Source organism: Garra rufa, chromosome 23, assembly GCF_049309525.1.
Source record: "Garra rufa chromosome 23, GarRuf1.0, whole genome shotgun sequence".
NCBI lineage: Eukaryota > Metazoa > Chordata > Actinopteri > Cypriniformes > Cyprinidae > Garra > Garra rufa.
The window spans coordinates 750,906-772,656 of NC_133383.1; the positions used below are offsets into that span (position 1 = coordinate 750,906).

At 37.4% G+C, this 21,751-nt stretch overlaps 2 protein-coding genes and 1 long non-coding RNA gene across 3 annotated transcripts; all 3 read right to left on the minus strand.

The window, feature by feature from the left end:
• Positions 1–7,142: 7,142 nt before the first annotated feature.
• On the minus strand, positions 7,143–10,056 carry LOC141299481 (dapper homolog 3-like). The gene has a single exon (XM_073829838.1). The coding sequence runs from the start codon at positions 9,758–9,760 to the stop codon at positions 9,044–9,046; it is 717 nt and encodes a 238-aa protein (XP_073685939.1). The 5' UTR covers positions 9,761–10,056; the 3' UTR covers positions 7,143–9,043.
• Positions 10,057–10,063: 7 nt separating this feature from the next.
• Positions 10,064–14,083, minus strand: LOC141299806 (dapper homolog 3-like). The gene is made up of 3 exons (XM_073830176.1): positions 14,062–14,083; positions 12,954–13,058; positions 10,064–11,293 (listed from the first exon to the last, which is right to left on the minus strand). Exons 1-3 carry the CDS (start codon positions 14,081–14,083, stop codon positions 10,074–10,076), a joined length of 1,347 nt encoding a protein of 448 aa, XP_073686277.1. The 3' UTR covers positions 10,064–10,073.
• A 1,104-nt stretch (positions 14,084–15,187) lies between these two features.
• Positions 15,188–16,134, minus strand: LOC141299482 (uncharacterized). The gene is made up of 3 exons (XR_012341781.1): positions 15,888–16,134; positions 15,675–15,782; positions 15,188–15,338 (listed from the first exon to the last, which is right to left on the minus strand). It is a non-coding gene; the product is annotated as an uncharacterized lncRNA (long non-coding RNA).
• Positions 16,135–21,751: the final 5,617 nt, after the last annotated feature.

The window sequence follows — 21,751 nt, forward strand, 5'->3', positions numbered from 1 at the left end:
GTTTTTTTTTGTTTTTTTTTCATACAGTTAGCCTATGCTTCGGGCAAAATGCTTAATAACAAGCAATACAAGTGGATCCAATGCTGGAATTTCCGTTAGCAAGATAGCAAATTTTCTAGCCATCTAACATTATTAGCTAGTTGTAATGTTAATTCCTGCATTGTCTGACCGTCTTGCTAACTAAAGTTAACCATTTACTTAAGCCAGGTGCTCTGCCTTGAGTTCTGGCTACTAGAGACGTACTGAATATTCGGCCACCGAAAATTGCATTTTCGGTTTTCGGACGAAAGATTTTTATCACCGAAACAACACAGCCGAAACAGTATGTTGACGCAAAGAGAAACTGCGGCCTGCATGTGCTTGTCTGAAGCAAGAAGACCCACGGATAGCGATTTGCAAAACTTGTAATGCCGAAATTTCAAGAGGGGGTGTGTCTGCAGTCGTGCAAGCAGTGGTAAGAGAGCAGAGATCGAGACAGATATAACTTTCAATGAGTGAAAAACAATGGTTTTACGTTGGTGTAACGTTGCAGTATTGTAAAGATATGTCTTTTCTATATACTGTATTTTTTTTTAAATAAATATTTATGTTTTAAATCATGGAGGTGAGCCAATGGATATCACACAAGCAACGTGGAAACTGCGCAATATGTTAAAGACAGTAAAAACTGACGGTGCTTTCAGCATCTGATGTGCATTCTCTCAGCGACAATGAGAGACGATTATACTTCATATGCTGATATTAATTTAGTCCCCTAATATTTTTCTCTTCCCCCAAACATGGTGGGAAAAAAATAAAAAGAAACGTTTGTTTTTGAAAGTCGGTTCTTGAAATAAAGCTCTTAATTTTCATTGATGACTGCAGTGTTATGAGGGTTAAGAAAGTCTTAATAATGATTTCAGGTGGACTTAAATGTGGGGACTGAAAGACAAGAATTGCGATGAAACTTCAAAAGTCTATCCATTGAATAAATATGAGCGCTGCACGTTTCAAAGTCATTTGCTGCACTGCTTTGTGTAATATTATTCTGACAGCGCCTCCTGCTGGAAGAGAAACATAGAGTTGTAAACGTGAACTGATGGATCCACAAGATAATGTCTTATAAAAATGTAAACAATTAAACAATTTAAACAAAGTCAGTAAAATATGTATATTTTATTTAAGTAACATAATACTTGATTGATAATAATTGATTTATTCTTTGAAACTTTAATATTAATTGATGCAATTGCAATGCCTTGATTTTAGTAAGATTAATACACAGTCATAGCTATAAATGCAATGGTACTCATAATTGGCATAATTCTTTCGGTTTTTCGGTTTTCGCCCTTGGTTTCCTCTTTTTCGGTTTTCGGTTTCGGACAAAAATGTTCATTTCGGTGGATCCCTACTGGCTACTACTCCAATTCTGAGCTTCCCTGATTAACGACACGTTGTGGAGGTTGTCGTGTGCGCAGCAGTCATTCAAGTCAGTGTTGATGTGGATTCTTTGGTGGGTGTATTGTTAAGATTCAGGCAAGAACCAGTAGCTTTCATGGCGGACATAGAAGCGATGTTCCATCAAGTTAAAATGGCTGTTTAGGATGTAGACTTTCTTTGTTTCTTGTGGTGGCCTGGTGGAGAATTGACTAAAGAGCCCATTACATACAGGATGACGTTCATCTGTGTCTTCTCCAAGCTGCGCGTGTTATGCCTTGAAACAAACAGGTTCAGATTCAGATCATAACTTCGGAGCAAATAATTTGATTCAGACCAGAACTTTGAACCAAATCATTTAATTCAGTTAGAGACATTGGCGTGGGCTCACAAATCATTTGATTCAGATCGGGACATCGGTGTTTGTGAATCTTTTGATTCAGATCAGAACTTCAGAGCAAATCATTTGATAATTTTTTTTGACATTGGAGTCAAAAGTTTTTGGGATCTCATTTCATCACACCATAATTCAGAAAAAACTGACAGAAAACACTACCTTTTTTTAAACATTTTTTGGGAAGTAAAATGTTATATAAAATCAAGCAAATTCTATCTGAACAAATCGCTCTGTAAAAACGTTCAGGATATAGACAGGAATACAAATGTAAAGTGTGGTGTGTGTAAGTGCTACTGAAGTGGAGATTTATGGCTCAGTGTAGGAGAAAAAGCTCTTGGCCTTTAAACATATGTATTGGAATAGAAATCTATTGACACAAATAGATAAACTGCCAAAAAAGAAAGACTTAACAGTGTCTTTTAGATGTTTTCTTTCCACTAGTCTGAAAAAATAATTTATGAAAAACCAAAAAGCCCAAAATCTCAAACTTGATAGGTGCATGAAAAAACTGTTTTTGCCTGCAGTGTTAATTTTGACTTTTTTTCCCCTTGATTTAAGAATTTTTAGATATTTTGTCTAAATATCTAAAAAAGGCATTTGTTGCAGTGCATTATTAAAGAGCAGATAACTTTGAACAAACATTCTATGAACATTACAGGAAAGAACATTTGTTCATAACTTTGCCAGAGCGTTCCCTGTTAGCTGTCATTTTGTCAGATCGTATGTGAACAGTAAGAGCAGTTTTTACTCCGCTTGCGTATTAACCAGCAAACATCTTTGATTTTACTACGTTTGTACTGGTCAACCATCTGAACAGGAGCTAACCAGCATAAACCAGCCACAACCAGTACAGCGAATGGGTGCAGGATCATGTCTGTGGTTTGAGCAAAGAGAGATGGAGAGCTGGTGTGTGTGTGTGTGTGTGTGTGTGTGTGTGTGTGAGTCGCTCCATCTGGAGGTGGTTACAGAGGCATGTTCCCTTCAGGGCCAAGAACCTGGAGCATTTCCTGTAAGAGCCAGAGCGAGCAGGAGAGAAAGACGAGGGAGCAAGAGGAGAAAGAGGCGTATTAGCCGCTCCCGCAGCACATCTGGACTCCATTAAAGGAGACGTGAGACGTGATCTCACAGATCAAACCTCTTCCAGCAGCACGTCTGACCTATTTCTGCTCACGACGCTGCTGAGATTCTCCAGAGCTCCAGAACATCAGTCACCTCTGTGCCTGTCCCAAACACACACACACTGATACACATACCACAGAGCCGGATCTGAGCCAATCACATGCTTACAAATTATTTATTTATTAGTATGTTTGTCTAGTTTTTTTTAGTACAAATATCCAAAAATCTAATTTGTTTGAGAAGGAAAATAAGATATGAAGTCTAGTTAAAAAAATAATAATCAAAATTAAGTGAGTTTTTGCTTAAAACAAGAGCAAATGTGACACTACAGCACAAAACCAGACTTAAGTAGCACAGGTATATTTGTAGCAATAAACAAATACATCGTATGGGTCAAAATGATACATTTCTCTTTTATGTCAAAAATCATTAGGATATTATTTTGTAAATTTCCTAGTGTAAATCTGATTAGTGATATGCATTGCTAAGAACTTTATTTGGACAACTTTAAAGGCGATTTTCTCAATATTATTGATTTTTTCCTCACCCTCAGATTGCAGATTTTCAAATAGCTGTATCTCAATCAAATATTGTCCTATACAACAAAATATACATCAATCGAAAGCTTATTTATTCAGCTTTCAGATGATGTATACATCTCAATTAAAAAAAATGGACCCTTATGACTTGTTTTGTGGTCCAGGGTCACAAACATCTGCCAATATGGTCAGAAAAATGAATTTTCCTTTTAAATTAAGTAGGTTTTTCTGACCTCATTGGCAGATATTTGCTCTTGTTTTAAACAAAACCTCAATTTCAATAATGCAGAATTTTAAACGCGTTGCTTGTGTGATATCCATTGGCTCACCTCCATGGTTTAAAACATAAATATTTATAAAAATACAGTATATAGAAAAGGCATATCTTTAAAATATTGCGATGTAACACCAACGTAAAGCCATTGTTTTTCACTCACTGAAAGCTACATCTGTCTCTATCTCTGCTCTCATCACTGGCTGCACGACTGCAGACACACCCCTCTTGAAATTTCAGGATTACAAGTTTTGCAAATCGCTATCCGTGGGTCTTTCTCAGATATACAGAAATACGTCCACACCGCAGATGTGTTGCTTCAGACAAGCAGTGCAGGCCGCAGTTTCTGTTTAAAAACTATTTAGACCTATGTAACTAATAAAAATGACAAAAACACACCACAAATTGATCAAAAGTGTATATTATTACTAAAAAATAAAATGTTTTTTTTTTTAATATTAACAAAACTATAAAAGTATATCGATAATAAAAAAATAAAACAAATATATTAATATTTTAAAAAATGGATTCAAAATATTAACAACTATAAAAGCATATCAGTACTTAAAAATAAATTTAAAATATAAAAATAAAAATAATATTGATTTAAAATACTAACAAACTATAAAGGTATATCAATACTCATATATATATATATATATATATATATATATGAGTATTGATATACCTTTATAGTTTGTTAGTATTTTAAATCAATTATTTTTATTTTTATATTTTAAATTTATTTTTATTTAAACACAGAAAACTCTCCTTTGTGTTCTTGAAAAGTTTTTCTTACGGACGAAAATCCTGTTTGCACAGATCCGCGAAAATGACTAAAATCACTGTACTGTTCATGTCAGACCAGTAGGTGGCGATGTCACGAATCGTGTAGTTTAGACGATAACAGTATCGTTTTTAAAACCTGAACTTTAAAACCTGTTCTCAACTCCGCAATACTCCATTGTCGTGTGAATGAATGGCCAAAACACATAAAAGTACAAAAAGTTTCCCGTTTTCTGTTAAAAGTGGTGTCGCGTAACCTCCCCTCAAACTATGCAAACACCCAGAGTTCCTCGGTGTGATCTATCAATGGCTCTCTGTTCTAGAGGAGGGAAGGAGTCTCTGAGCTTGAGCTGTGTGAATGTCTTCATTCGCTGTGAGCGCGAGGATGTTCTGCTCCAGCTGGAGCTCGTTATCGTGCTGAAGAAGTGTTTATGTGAGCGGCCGCAGATTCACTGTTGACGCACCAGAGAGGAAACGCACAGGCCAGAAAAGCCCACCGCCGCACAACTTTCACAATCACTGCAAACAAACACGCCTCCGTTTCACAAGAGCATCAGATCAGATCTGAGTCTTTACATTGTTCACATCAAAATATAGAGTCTATCATGATCTGCTCACCCTCATGTAGTTCGTTCAAATGTGGAACAGTAAAGACAACTAGATAACAAGGTTCATCAAGACAAACTTTAAGCTGGCGTGAGAAAGCCAGAAAGTTTTAATTAAGTTTTAAGGTTGATGGTTTCCAGTCTGAAATAGTTCAAGTTTAAAGTTGTTTTAAAAGCTTAAAATTTGAGAGAGAGAGAGAGAGAGAGAGAGAGAGAGAGAGAGAGGGATGATTAAGAAGTTACTAGCATGTTCTTAGCATGATTAGCATGTTGTTAGCATGAGCATGTCACTAGCATGTTTGTAACATGATTAACAAGTTACTAGCATGTTCTTAGCATGATTATCATGTTAGCATGTCACTAGCATGTTGCTAACATGATTAGCATGTCGTTAGCATGTTCTAAGCATTATTATCATGTTGTTAGTATGATTAGCATTTCACTAGCATGTTGTTAGCATGATTAGCATGTTGCTAGCATGATTGACGTGTCACTAGCATGTTGCTAACATGATTAACAAGTTACTAGCATGTTCTTAGCATGATTATCATGTTAACATGATTAGCATGTCACTAGCATGTTGCTAGCATGATTATCATGTTGCTAGCATGATTGGCATGTCACTAGCATGTTGCTAGCATGATTAACAAGTTACTAGCATGTTCTTAGCATGATTATCATGTGAGCATGTCACTAGCATGTTGCTAACATGATTAACATGTCGTTAGCATGTTCTTAGCATTATTATAATGTTGCTAGCATGATTAGCATGTCACTAGCATGATTATCATGTTGCTAGCATGATTGGCATGTCACTAGCATGTTGCTAACATGATTAACAAGTTACTAGCATGTTCTTAGCATGATTATCATGTTAGCATGTCACTAGCATGTTGCTAACATGATTAGCATGTCGTTAGCATGTTCTAAGCATTATTATCATGTTGTTAGTATGATTAGCATTTCACTAGCATGTTGTTAGCATGATTAGCATGTTGCTAGCATGATTGACGTGTCACTAGCATGTTGCTAACATGATTAACAAGTTACTAGCATGTTGTTAACATGATTAGCATGTCACTAGCATGTTGCTAGCATGATTATCATGTTGCTAGCATGATTGGCATGTCACTAGCATGTTGCTAGCATGATTAACAAGTTACTAGCATGTTCTTAGCATGATTATCATGTGAGCATGTCACTAGCATGTTGCTAACATGATTAACATGTCGTTAGCATGTTCTTAGCATTATTATAATGTTGCTAGCATGATTAGCATGTCACTAGCATGATTATCATGTTGCTAGCATGATTGGCATGTCACTAGCATGTTGCTAACATGATTAACAACTTACTAGCATGTTCTTAGCATGATTATCATGTTAGCATGATTATCATGTCACTACCATGTTGCTAACATGATTAGCATGTTCTTAGCATGTTTTCAGTTTATTATTTAGTCACAGTGCCATTTAAGCATGAAATGAAGCATTCTTTATGCTTTCGTTATATCGGCAAGGCTTTAGATTTTTTACCATTCAGAAATGTTTCTATTTTCCTCAGCACCATTTTCTCAGGTTTGGACTTTGGAGAAAATACTTGCTTTTCCCCTTTTTTCTGACAGTTTTTAAAGGGTTAAAGTTTTTAAAGGCCATTTAAAGGGTTAAAATTTGAAATACCAATAGATTTTTGATAGTTGTGATCAGGACTGATGTTAGTAAAAAAAGATCTATGACAGTGCAAATGGCAGAAAAATATAAATATATAATTTTATATGACCATTTTTTTTTTTTACTTATTTTTAAATTGTCGCACAAGGGAAGAAATAAGCTCAAACGGCTTGCTTCCTTTCTTCACAAGCTGTTCCTGCACTCAAATATCTCCTGCCTTTCACTGTAATGAGTCTCTATCTTCACTCTTTGTCTCTCACACACAGGAGAAGAGAGATGATGGTGATGGAGGCTCTCAGCAGCAGTTATGAAGCGTGATCTTGCAGACGTGTCCGCAGGTCTTTATTTACAGTTTACATTCATAAATACAGGGAACATTTACAGGCATTTACATGTGTGTGATGCATCCAGCGTGTTTCATCTCAGTGTTGCGTGTTAAAACAGTGCGTGAAGTCACTAAGAGCGACTCTGCAGAGCCGTGTTGAGTTTCTCTCAATCTGAGCTAGTCAATCGTCCTCTGATTCTCCACGAGAACTAAAGAATTATAGATTTCATGAGAGTGAATCTGAATTGGCCAACTGGAATGACAGCAAGAGGAATTTACCGAACTGCCATTCAAAGAAATTCAACACCACAGACAAACTTCACCCGTCCAACACAAACAGACCAGACCTTGAGAAATAAAGATCTCATGAGCCGCTTCATGCCTTGTAGCTCCAGTTCAGAACATTTTGGGGTAAATTAGGTCACTCTGGGAAAAAATAGAGCTTGTTTTTTTCTTTAAATTTCAAACAATAAACCACAGTGGCTTTATTTTAGAGGAAAACCACAGGAAAGCTTCTCTTTTGAAATTTTAAACCAAAGTAATTGATGATATCAAATTTAAAATTAAATATGAAAAACGTATTCATTTTTTTATTTTGTTCAGCTTTTGTTGTCGTGCTTAAAGGAGTTCACTTCCAGAACAAAAATGTACAGATAATGTATTCACCCTGTTGTCATCCAAGATGCTCACGTTTTTCTTTTTTCAGTCGTGAAGAAATAGTTTTTTGAGGAAAACATTCTCCATATAGTGGACTTCAATGGTGCTCATCAGATTGAAGGTTAAAAATGCAGTTTTAATCCAGCTTCAAAGGGCCAAGGAAGAAGGGTCTTATCTAGCGAAACGATTGGTTGTTTTCTAAATAAAAAGAAAAATGTATATATTTTTTAACCTCAAATGCTGGTTTTGTCTAGCTCTGTATTCCAGTTCAAGACAATTATGGTATGTAAAAAAAATCTCCTAGATAAGACTACTGATCAACTGATATTGATTTGTTATAACTCATACCGATTATTTGCATGTTTATGTGGCCGATAACCGATATGCAGAACCGATATTTTTTTACTGTTATATGATTGAGTGATTAAGTCCATACTTCACTTTAGTTTTTCCTCCTTTTAATCTTTAAAAAACAAAAGTGTTAAATTAATGTGACTTCCAGAGACTAATGTTGAGCATATAGACAATTAAATTCAGTGCTTTAATTTTCCAACATGCGCTCATTCATGAATGGCTGTATATTATTAAATTCAGCCAAATTTAAGTCTTTATTGGGACAGAACTTAATGGATTAATTTAGGTCACTCGGTGAATCCCTATTTCTTAGAGCCAAGCTGCATAAACTAGCTACATATCAGGCATTTATGTAACACACCTAATATGTGCATTAATGGTTATGTTAAATGAAGTTTACTAACTACAACTGATCATGTAAGTATGATTTACCTTTGAACACTGTTGTTGTTGTCTTTTAAAACACCCACAAGATAGCAGTGTTTATCAGAGAATCCGATATTACAAAACCGATAACTGATTATGGTAAAATGCTTAAATATCGGTCCAATATCGGTAAATCGATATATCAGTTGATCTCCAGTTAAGAGCTTCTTCCTCAGCTGAGATCGTTCAGAGCCCTTTGAAGCTGCATTTAAACTGCAATTTGGAAGTTCAAACACACAGGCACCATAGAAGTCCACTATATGGAGAGAAATCCAGAAATGTTTTCCTCAAAAAAAACATCTTTATGACTAAAGAAAGAAAGACATGAACATCTTTGATGACAACGGGGTGAGTACATTATCTAGACATTTTTGTTCTGGAGTGAACTACTCCTTTAAATTCCTTAATTCAATCCATACTACAATTCTAAACCCTGTTTGCCGCTTCAATTCAAACTGCTGTCAGTTCACTGTGATCAAAAGTCTGAGTTCAGTTTGTGTTTCGCTCGCACGGTGGTCATGACTTTGAGTGAGCCGCTCCTAAACCGCAGGATCTTCTTTTTGAGCGCGTGCGACATTCTGATCTTCATGAAGGCTTTGTGACGGAGAGGGCGGAGCTGCTGTGGCCAGACCAATCCGCCGCTCTCGTCTGAGTCACTGGACAGCGAGCTGGAGCCGGGCATCTCGGCCTCACTCAGACTGGATTCAGACTCTCCCGCCATGGGGTGCGCATAGCCGTCCAGCGGGTATTCGGAACTGGGAACGGAGGTGAGGCTGATGAAGGGCTGTTCGGAGGGCGTCTCGGCTTCGTCCTGACTCAGTTCTAGCGTGGAGCGCCAGCGGCGGTGACCAGAGCCACGGCGTGTTTTGGGTTGAGCGCTGCGCACTGTGTCCCATACCACTGTGTTGTATTTGCTCTCGTGTTGCCCCAGCAGGCTATTCTCAGATTGGGCATGACAGGCTTTCCGTCCAGGCTTCCTCAGAACGATTTTGTCCTCTGTGAAGTGGCACTTCTTCGCCGCGGCTCTCGGCTGTGAGGATGTAGGTTTCAGAGCGGCGTGCATCCAGTATGCGGTGACTTGGGCCCGGCACGGCTGCGCTGGGATGTATTGCGCGTTAACTAAATCACCAGACGAGGGTGAGCGAGCGTGCTGATAAAAGCTGATTCGCTGCTGGGATCCACAACGCAGCATGAGAACTTGAGTGACGTGGAACGAATCCCGGCTAGTACCGGTCTGGGATAGCTATCCGTATTTTTTTTGTTCTGGAAGTGAACTGCTCCTTTAAATTCTTTAAATTTAATCCATACTAGAATTCTAGACCCTGTTTGCCGCTTCAATTCAAACTGCTGTCGGTTCACTGTGATCAGACTCTTGAGTTCAGTTTGTATTGCAAGGCAGTCGCTTCGTCCTGACTTAGTTCTAGCGTGGAGCGCCAGCGGCGTTGACCAGAGCCACGGCATGTTTTGAGTTGAGTGCTGCACACTGTGTCCCATACCACTGTGGCTCAAACGGTGGTCATGACTTTGAGTGAGCCGCTCCTAAACCGCAGGATCTTCTTCTTGAGCGCGTGCGACGCCTTGATCTTCACAAAGGCTTTGGGCTGCAGTGTGTGTCCGGGCGGGTGTGACGGAGAGGGCGGAGCCAGCTGTGGGCGGAGCTGCTGCGGCCAGACCAATCCGCCGCTCTCGTCAGAGTCGCTGGACAGAGAGCTGGAGCCGGGCGTCTCGGCCTCGCTCAGACTGGATTCAGACTCTCCCACGACGGGGTGTGCATAGCTGTCCGGCGGGTATTCGGAACGGAGGTGAGGCTGATGATGGTGGTGATGAAGGTGCGGAGCGGGGGGCTGGGCGTAGACACGAGGTTTCCGTGAGCGCCTGATCGGCTGTTCGGAAGGCGTCTCGGCTTCGTCCTGACTCAGTTCTAGCGTGGAGCGCCAGCGGCGGTGACCGGAGCCACGGCGTGTTTTGGGTTGAGTGCTGCGCACTGCGTCCCGCTCCACTGTGTTGTATTTGCGCTCTCGTTGCCCCAGCAGGCTGTTCTCTGATTGGGCGCGACAAGCTTTCCGTCCGGGCTTCTTCGGAACATTTTTGTCCTCTGTGAAGCGGCACTTCTTCGCCGCGGCTCTCGGCTGTGAGGATGCAGGTTTCGGAGCGGCGTGCGTCCGGTGTGAGGTGGCTTGGGCCCGGCACGGCTGCGCTGGGATGTATTGCGCGTTAACTAACTCATCAGACGAGGGTGAGCGAGCGTGCTGATAAAAGTGCTGCGGCGATTCAGCTTCACTGCTGCTGGGATCCAAAGCGCCGCATGGGAAGTCCAGTGATGTGGAACGAATCCCGGCTAGTGCTGGTCTGGGATAGCGGACGGAGCAGGGCTCGTCCCACGCGTGTCTCTCCTCGGGGACGTACGGCGCCTCCTTGCGGCATAGGCTGCTCTGTCTGACCACCGCTCGGGCCTCGGGTCCCAGGCTGGTGCGGGGTTTCGTGGGTCTAGCGGGAGGCGAGCGGCGCTGGATCAGGCCGAGGATGTACGTTTCCGCGTGCTGCACTTGTCTGTAGTCGTCCGCGCTGGGATCTTCCTCCTCTGCGTCCTCACTGGGATGCCAGATCCACGGCTCGTCTTCAGCGATGCCCTCCACGATGCCCTCTAGTGGTGGATAGGGTGCGGAGAGAGAACGGGGAACCGCAGCGCGAATCCCACCGTTCAGCTCACGTATAAATGCATCACCTACGGACAGAGACAATGACGGTCAGCATCATTACAACAAAGAAAACAACATATAGCATCACAGATACTGTCAAACTCAAGGGCTCAATAAAAAAAAAGATGGTCCAAGAGCAGAGCTGGGTAGACTACTTACAAATTGTAATCCATTACTGAATCCAGATTACATGAGAAAAATCGTCAGTAACGTAGATTACTTTTAGATTACTTTTGACCTAACTCGTTTATCACATTGATTTAAACAGGATAATCTTGTACCATAGAGTGAGAAAATATATTAAATTTAGGGATGCACGATACTTATTGGACAGATAAATTATCGACCGATATGGGTAAAAATTATGTCATTTTTATTGCTCCGATAAATAAATGAAATCCGATCCGATAAAGTACTCTTGCTGGTAAATCAATCAATCAGTCTGGTTTATCTGAGATTCATCTCCTTTCCGAGTGCAAGCGGTGACTCTCGGACTTTGTCGCGTGTAATACGTCATCATCTGTGTTGTCATCATCGTCTTCTCCGATCTGGAAGTTTTTTTTATTTATTTAGAATTGTGGTGCCTTACACAAAAAATAAAAACATTTTTGAAGAGTCAGGACTGACGTTTGCTATGATTGTTAGACCCAGATGTATACAGTAATATACATTTCATTAGTTTATCTCAGATTTTGTATTCTCCTGGGTGCACAAAATTATCATATAAAAACATGAACGTATCGGTATCGGCCACAAGAAGGACTTAATTATCGGCTATCGGTAAAAATTTTTCATATTGTGCATCCCTAATTAATTTCATTGTAATTACCAACATGAAATGCATTAAATATCATATTACTTCAAGGTTACGCAAACTGGGGTTCGTAAAGGAACTGCAGGGGGTTTGTGAGTTTAATAAAAGGCTAACAAGTAATTAAATCATAAAAATTTAAAATTACAATCTAAATACTTCACTTACTAAAAAAGAACATGTGGCTTATATTTACCTGCACGCTACATGATGATGTCAGAGAGCCGTGAACAAGCAAACGTGATACTTAATAATTGAAATATTTGTTTTAAAATCTCAGGGGTACTTAAATGGGCACTTTTTTAACTTTAGTTAATGTGTAATGTTGATTTGCAAAGTTCCTGATCCTCCTGTTAGACCAGAACTAACCAGCATACAAATGTAGTTTTAAATCAGCTGGGCATACTGATTAAAGCCATTATTTTTATTTACTGTGAGATGATTCAGAAGTGTAAGGATTACAGAGAGCAGTAATGCATGTTCACATGCATGTCTAAATGTCCAACACAACACGGCCTTTATACATGTGAGGTGTGTGTGTGCTCTAACAGAGAGGGTCTTTCTTTCAACAGGAGGGTATTTTCACACTGAAGCTTTAAGGTCTCATGACTCTCTGTGTGTGTGTGATGTCTGACAGGAAGTCTCTGCGTTAACCATTTCACCGCCAAACACAACAAACTTTCTATACTTTCTATCTTAAAGGACAGTCTACAGCTAAAAAGTGCAATTCAGTATTTTTCTCTCATGTTTGTCCTCATGAGGGTTAAGAGTTTCAGATTTCTGGGACTGAAGCCACATGGAGTGAACTGGATCTCTGTAAGCGTGTGTGTGTGAGAGAGAGATGTCTGTAGGGAGGACACGGGTGGTCCGCTTACCAACAGACTTGGGTCTCTCAGCGAGTCGGACGGGAAAGATCTCAGCGTGACCAGAGGAATCGGATGGGGCGAGAGGAGATGGACTCTCAGTCTGCTCTGACAAACCTGACAGAAAACACACACGCATCAATTAAACAACAATCACTGCAAAAAATTTTTTTTATTTTTTTCAGCCAACATAGCTAAAAATTCTTAAATCAAGAAGAATTTTTAAGACAAGTTTTTGTTTTCAGTAAAAACAAGTCAAATTTAAGTGAGTTTTTGCTTAGAACAAGCAAAATAATTTACCAATGGGGTATGAAAAATTATCTTATTTCAAACACAAAACAAGATTATTTTTCTTACCCCATTGCCAGATTATTTAGCTTGTTTAAAAAAAAAAAAAAAAAAAAAAAAAAAAACACTTAATTTTTACTAGTTTTTACTGGAAACCAGAAAAAAAATTATACTTGTCTAGAAAATCCTTCTTGATTTAAGAATTTTTAGATATTTTGGCTGGAAACAAGACGAAAAATCTAAGTAAGAAAAGCGTTTTTTGCAGCGAGTTTGATTCAGTGGTACATGTTTTAAGTATCATTTTCTTTATTAACCATCTAAAGTTATAAAATAGAGTTTTATTCCAAGTGTAGCACACAAGAAGTTCAACATGTAAACGCAAAACAAATAAATTTAAATATTGTCTTAAACACATCCTACATACTCATAAACAGTTTTGGGGGTAATGCATTACAAGTAACGCAAGTTACGTAATAATATTACTTTTTCCAAGTAACTAGTAAAGTAACGCATTACTTTTTAATTTAAGAATAAGAAAATATCCACTTTTTCAAATAAGTAACGACAGTTACTTTCCCCTCATTTATTGATTAAAAGCTCTCCTGTCTCCATGTTGAGAGAAATTGTAAGATGTTACTTTAGTTCTAGAATAAATGTGAACATGCATTAATTCATCTCACTCACTAAAACAACGAGAAGGGTCTGGCTGCAGACATGCACTCTCAGCGGCGCATGCGCACTCAGACACATGCACTCTCAGCCGCACATGCGCAATTAGACAAATGCACTCTCAGCCGCGCATGCGCATTTAGATAAATGCACTCAGCCTCACGCACGCGCTCAGATTCACGCATGCGATATTTACAGTTGGTCGAAGGCAGAAACACTTCAAAATGCTTTTTACAAACTAAAAGCACGAAATAAAATAACTTCCTATTAACACCGCCTGAAAATATACATGAAAAAGAAAACGTATTTTTTGGAGGTGGACTGGAAAATGCTGCTATTTAAGAGTGCCGTAAAGACTGGTGTTTCTGGTCATGGCTCGGATTTATATAAAATGCTAGTACAAACACTAATAATCAACACTCAATCTACTTCAGTAATGTCAGATTACTTTGCATATGTGCCTGTGTAAAAGATGTGCATATTGGCAAAAAACATCACTAAATAAAGCTTAACTTTTTCTTATACACATGTTCCTTATTTATAATAATTATAAATTATATTAAAATTAAACTGAAACATTATACAGTGGTCAACGTTTGAAGTGGATCAAAAAAGTTAAATTTGTCCTGTAAGACAAGAATGGTTATTGTTTTGGATTAAGGACAACTTTGATTGAAGTGCTGACTACTGTATATATAAGCTTTAAAATGAATTATTAAGTCATTGACTAACACCATTTATAATCCTTCATTGCACAATGAGAATTTTATGTGTATATATAGTAATCAACATTTGAAGTGGATCAAAATCTTTTATCAAAGATGTCCTAAAACCAAAACAATACACATTTTTGTCTTAGGACAACTTTGATGTACTTTTTTGATCCACTTTAAAAGTTGACTACTGTATATTTAACATTTTATAATGAATTATTAAATCATAGATTAAAAGTCAAAGTCTGTTGCTGTCACATTCAATGTTCAATGTTAAATATGCTTCCAAAACACACCAGGAAAATAATTCAACACACAGCTGTTGGTGATTGTTTACTTTAGTAAATAACATGACATGGTATTGTGACAATATGTGGGTTATTTAAGTTGCTGTTGTCAAACAATTTTAATACATAGATAAAATAAATGAAAGATTACTTACTATAACTACTATTATATTATAAAATCATTACATAAATAAACAACTATGTTTTTAAATGTAGTGTTCGATAATAATATGCTCTAAAAATTATAATTATGCATGTCTTGCAAAAATTCAAAAACAAATATCAGTGGCTCTACAAGATCGTCCACTCCTTGATGAACCAGTCCAAGGCCTCAGCAGCTTCTTCATCCTCCATGCACAGTATACGAGGAAGCTGAATTGAGCCAAGATCATCCCCAGAGTTCTCCATGCATCACTGACTTGCAGTCTTAAGACACGCACCTAAGAAACAACAATGCAAAAGAGGATATATACAAATATGCTGAACAATAATGACTGCAATCCCTCTAACAACACCTACTTTTCAAATAGACTGAACCACCTGCTTTTCCGATGCAAACTCACGGGTGAAGAGACATTTCATCTACCTAGAATTTTGAGTTTGAATCTGTTACCTTTAGTACTACCTTTTAAAGTAACTGGCACTTTTCCTGAGGAGCTACAAAGTAACATGTACAAATTACCTGAACGTATAGAAAAATACAGCACAAGTTTACCTAGTTTGTCAAGAAAACATGCTATTTTTAACCTTATGATTCTTCAAGTATGTGCTTTTACCTGAGAGATTTCTTCAAACCTCCTTTTATACAACCAAAATACAGGCTGCTGATCACCTCTCAGGAAGGCTTTGGACTCCTCAGCATAGTGGGCAAACAATTTCCATGTCTGGAAAATAGAGATTGAACATTAAATGTTACATAATTCCTCTCTCATGAAAGCTTTTAATTTTCAAAAGCCAAAAAAAAAAAAAAAAAAAAAACAATTCTTTACCGTTCCAGTCCAAAATTCTCTATCAACATGACACACCACCATTTCCTCAGCTCTGCCATGTCCAGCTGCTCAAAACATAAAAGGTAATGGCCTTTGTAAGTTTCATTTTCTCAGTGTTAGTGAATACTATAATAATACTTACAACTGTGTAGTCAAATGGGGCATTCAGTACATGTACAATGCAGACAATAATTGAAAGACAAGTATGTATTAAGAGCAAAAACACAAATTAACCACAAACATATTGTACATCTTACCATCAACATAAATACACCAAAGTCGTTTCCATATGGTTGTCCAGGAAAACCCTTAAATATAATAAAAGGAGGAAATAAGCACAATTTTGTAAATAGATAAATTAGATTTAGATATACTATACATTATATTTAGAAAGATTACAGATTATATTTAGATGATAGATTATATTTAGATGGATTAGACAGATGATAGATAGATAGATAGATAGATTGATAGAGTAAAATGGATAGATAAATTAGATTTAGATAAAATTAATGGCACAAGGGGCAATGATACAAAGTGCAGCAAGTTGTGCAGAATGTGCACTTTGGTAACAGGTGCTTTAAACCTTCTAAAATCATTCTGTTTAATATTCTTTTAATTTTTGTTAATTTCTTGGAGCTGCATTTCATGTCTCATTTTAAAGAACCGTTGTTAACTTTAAAATTACTTTTATTATTTAAAAAAAAAATCCATCTTTAGATTAAATAATGTTGAGTAGCACCTCGTCTAAACAATTAGAGCAGGTCAAGCCCAGTAAAACACTCATTTTTTCACCGTCTAAACAAAACTGAATTTAGACAGTTCTTCACTAATTTACCGTATAAATTATAATAGGTACCCAATTACCACAGACGCGATATATGTGATAGATATCAGGATAGTTTTTTGATAACGTTCACCTTATAATTGAAAAAGCACTTTCACATCTCTTTCTTTATTCTTGTGCGAATGAAATAAATACACTTACAATAATCCCTTAGCGGTCGTTGATTCCTCTAATCCATTTTAAAATACGTCCATTACGTCGAGGTGCCTGTGTGTGCCTGAAATATCAGATAAATGTAAAGATCATTTTAAGAACATTTACCTAAGAATTAAAAACAACAATTTTACTTTACTTAATCTTGTACAAATAAATATACTTACAATTCCTGTGCGGCCGTTGAATCCTGTGTATCACGTTGAGAGTGCATGTCTGATTATACATGCGCGGCTGAGAGTGCAAGTGTCTAATTGCGCATGTGCGGCTGAGAGTGCATGTCTAATTGCGCATGCGCGGCTGAGAGTGCATGTGTCTGAGTGCGCATGCGCCGCTGAGAGTGCATGTGTCTGAGTGCGCATGCGCCGCTGAGAGTGCATGTCTAATTGCGCATGCGCGGCTGAGAGTGCATGTGTCTGAGTGCGCATGCGCCGCTGAGAGTGCATGTGTCTGAGTGCGCATGCGCCGCTGAGAGTGCATGTCTGCAGCCAGACTCTATTGAAAACAACAGATACAGTGTTCTTCAAAATGAATAAAAACACTGAAATTCAACGCAAACCTGCCATAATTAAATATGTTTAATGATACAAATGTCCTTTATGTATTTAATCCCATTTTATTAACCGATGTCTTTGCTGCCGACCTTCGATGATCCAATTCATCCATAATGTAAAATGTAAGAATTGCTGCATATTTATTTGCCAAGATGTGGACATTCCTCAGCAAACATCAAATATCTGCACATCTTTCTGCTTTTACATTGTTTTGCCATGTAAACTTGCACTTTACAGATATTGCATTGCATCTTTTGCAGTACTCGCTCATGAAATGGCACCAAAAAAGTGGTGTTTTTTAGTGAATATCATGACTAGCGATATGTTCTTCATGAAGTATTGATTAGAGTGTAAATGATTTCATTGTGTGAGCAGGAAGAGAGCCTGTAGAGATATTAAAAACATGCAATAGAGGAAATCACTGAGACAAGCATCAGTTACACCGTTTAATGTCATTAGACACAAATACAGACTGCATCAGTTCATATTTTCCGGCATTATTGGTTCTGGAAGTATTTTTGCCATTTAATTTTACCTTAGGGATTGTAAAAAGTCTTAAGCTGGTTGTTTCGGTTCATGGCTTATAACTAAAGGAAGATCACAACATTACAAACTCTGATTTTAAGCAAAAAGAATTTGAAGAGTAGACAAATAAATGTAAGCATGTGAATTTAAAGACTTCCGTGGAGGAAAAAACTACAATCTCATGAAGCACTGCGAATGACTATCAAAATATAACCGATGGTGAAATATAAAGCTATTCATTTAAAGATGTTGATTATAAATATTCAACTAACAAAAATATGTTCTAACATTCCCATTAAGTTATGACAAATTTGATCTAGCTTTTGAATGTTTTAAAAAAAAATGTAAACCGTAAGGGAATGTTCCATTGTATCATTTAGCAAACATTTTAAGAATGTTACTTTTGAATGTTCTGAAACAAGTAGCAAAGTAGCAATTTTGGAAGAACATCAAAAACGTTTTGTGAATGATACTTTTGTGCTAATGTTTAGACAACATTATTAAACATTTTGAAAGCTCTGTTAACATTATATGAAAAATGCTTGTTTATAACTTTAAGAGAAACTTGCCAGAACATTCTGAGAATGTTTCCGGTTTGCTGGACTTAGAAACAATACATTTTTCATTTACTGCAAAATATGCATGTTATGCATATAAATATTTAATGTAAGCAGTTTAAGTTGAGCATGTTTGAAGACAGACTTAATTATTCAATTCACAGTGCTTCATAGATCTTATTAGTCATGATAGTGTGATGTTTCATTTCTGACAGGAAGGAGAACAAGGCTGTGAGAGACTGAAGTACATTGTGTTCTGACAAAATATATTCTGGAAAAAAAAAACTTTAAGTAGACAACTCCATTAACAGTTTTGAAAGTTATACGCGATCTAGAACTTATTCAGTGTGTGTCATTGTAAGGACTGTAAGTCAATAACAGCCTCATTTTCATCCGTGTAAAATTTAATATGGCATTTAACAACTTTGCAGAATCATAGACAATGAACTCGGAAATTGTGGTTAAAATAATGCTGCATTGGTTTTGCAAAGGAGCAGATAATTATGATACATTCACGGAAACGCCAGAATTTTTTTAAACTTCCCAGGAATTGGAAACGTTTGGAAATTAGGGGTCAACCGATATGTGTTTTCAGTAGACCGATAACCGATATTTTAACCGATATATATGTCTGGTTTTTAAAATAGTAATGTCAAAATTAAGAATAACAAAGGCCCTGACAAAAACTTTAAATGTTTAAATTATTTTATCGGCAAACTGGTTTTGAAAATTACAGATACCGATAACCATAAAAATACTTAATATTGGCCAGGCCGATAATCGGTTGACCACTATCGGAAATTTTTGGAAAGTTTGTGGAAATTTACCAGAAATGTTCCACTCCTTTGCAACCCTAATGCTGTATGAGAAGGATTCAACAACAAATGTGACCCTGGAGCACAAAACCAGTCTTAAGTAGCACGGGTATATTTGTAGCAATAGCCAACAATACATTGTATGGATCAAAATTATCGATTTGTCTTTTATGCCAAAAATCATTAGGATATTAAATAAAGATCAGGTTCTATGGAGACATTTTGTAAATTTCCTACCATACATAATTAGAAAACTTAATTTTGTCACAGAATAACAAGGGCTCTGACAAAAACTTTCATTAAAAACGTTCTTTGCATGCTTTTAAATTATTTTATCAACGAATAAGTCAGTAACAGCCTCACTTTCATCCATCTAAAATTTAGTATGTCATTTAACTTGACAAAGGTCTGTGGATGCTAAAAAGTTATTTTTCTTTTGTGATTTGCTTGCCAAGATACTCTGACTGGTGGATGTTTCTTTGCAGAATCATTAGTGATGAAGCATGAAAATTGTAGCTGAAAAAAAAATGCAGCATAGGGTTGCAAAGGGGCAGAAAACTTTCAGTACATTTCTGGAAACGTTCCAGAATTCACAGGATTTGGAAATGTTTGGAAAATAGGGGTCGACCGATATGTGTTTTTCAGGGCTGAGGCCAATACTGATTATTTCAGATAAAGTAGACTGATAACCGATATTTCAAACCGATATACATGTCTGGTGTAAAAATGAAAATGTCAAAATTATAAGTAACAAGGGCTCTGACAAAAACATTTTTAAAATGCTTTTAAATTATTTTATCAGCAAATTGGTTTTGAAAATTACCGATACCGATAACCGCCGAGAATAACAAGGGCTCTGACAAATATTTCTTTAAAAAAAATTTATTGGCAAACTGTTTTTGAAAATGACCAGATACGAAAGTACCGATAACCGTAAAAATCCTTAATATTGGCCAGGCCCATAATCGGTTGACCCCTATTGGAAAGTTTGGAAAGTTTGCAAAAATTTACCAGAAATGTTGTTAAAGCCTTCTCTCATACAGCATTAGAGTTGCAAAGGAGTGAAACAAATGTGACTCTGGAGCACAAAACCAGTCTTAAATAGCATGGGTATATTTGTAGCAATAGCCAAAAATACATTGTATGGGTCAAAATGATCAATGTTACTTATATGCCAAAAAACATTAGGATATTAAGTAAAGATCATGTTCCATGGAGATATTTTGCTAATTTTCTACCGTAAATATATCAAGCATGAATATATTCTTAGCATTGCTAAGAACTTCATTTTCAAACTTTAAAGACGATTTTCTCAATATTTTGAGAAATTCAGATTCCGGATTTTCAAATAGTTGTATCTCAGCCAAATATTGTCCTATCCTAACAAACCATACTCCAATGGAAAGCTTATTTCAAAGTCAATTACCAAAAATGACCCTTATGACTGGTTTTGTGGTCCAGGGTCACAGATAACATTGATTAATGACCCCATAGCAAATCTGTCTTAATAAGTTATCATTAAAAAAACAATTCCACTGTGGAGAAAGTGCATGGGATTTTAACTTTGAGAACCAGCTGTTGCACTCTATTGGACCACAGAATGACACCAGTGGCCAATCAGAATCAAGTATCATGTGATGTAAACAATAGCCGTACCTGAGCCAGTTCGGCCGTCTCCAGCATCAGTAGGGGGCTCCACTGAGCCGGAGTCCGCATCCACCTTCAGCTCTCCCACCTGATGCTGCAGGATGTTCATCAGACTCCACGAACCGTCCTGCAAACACCAGCATACTTTTAGACTCTCTGTAACAGGCGCTCCATCAGCTGATCCAAACATCAAGCTCTAGAAATACTCCACACTCATGTGTCCTAATTACTCCATTATCTCAAGGCATTCTGGGTCATCTGTGTCTGGCGTCAATGTGAGTGTGTGGAGGAGAACTGTGAAACCGTCTCTGCGTAGGTTTATTAAAATCAGATGAGCTGAGAATGCAGAACAGCCTTCTGGGAACAAGAGGAACGTAATGTCCTGTGTGTAATTCACCGTGACCATCTACATCTACACAAAGAGCTCAGATGTTCTGTTCAGACCAAGAGGAGCTGAATTTAGGGCTCTGTGATTTCAGCAATGCAGAATTCAGTTTAACGAGAAGAAATTACACTGTCTCTCCAAAGTTTGGGATCAGTAAGATTTTTAATGTTTTTTAAAGACGTCTTTTCTGCTCATCAAGGCTGTTTTTATTTGATTAAAAATACCAAACAAAACTGTAATATTGTGAAATATTATTACAATTAAAAATTTTGGTTTTCTATTTTATTATATTTTAAAATATAATTTATTCCTGTGATCAAAGCATGAATTTTCAGCATCATAGTCTTCAGCGTCACATGATCCTTCAGAAATCATTCTAAT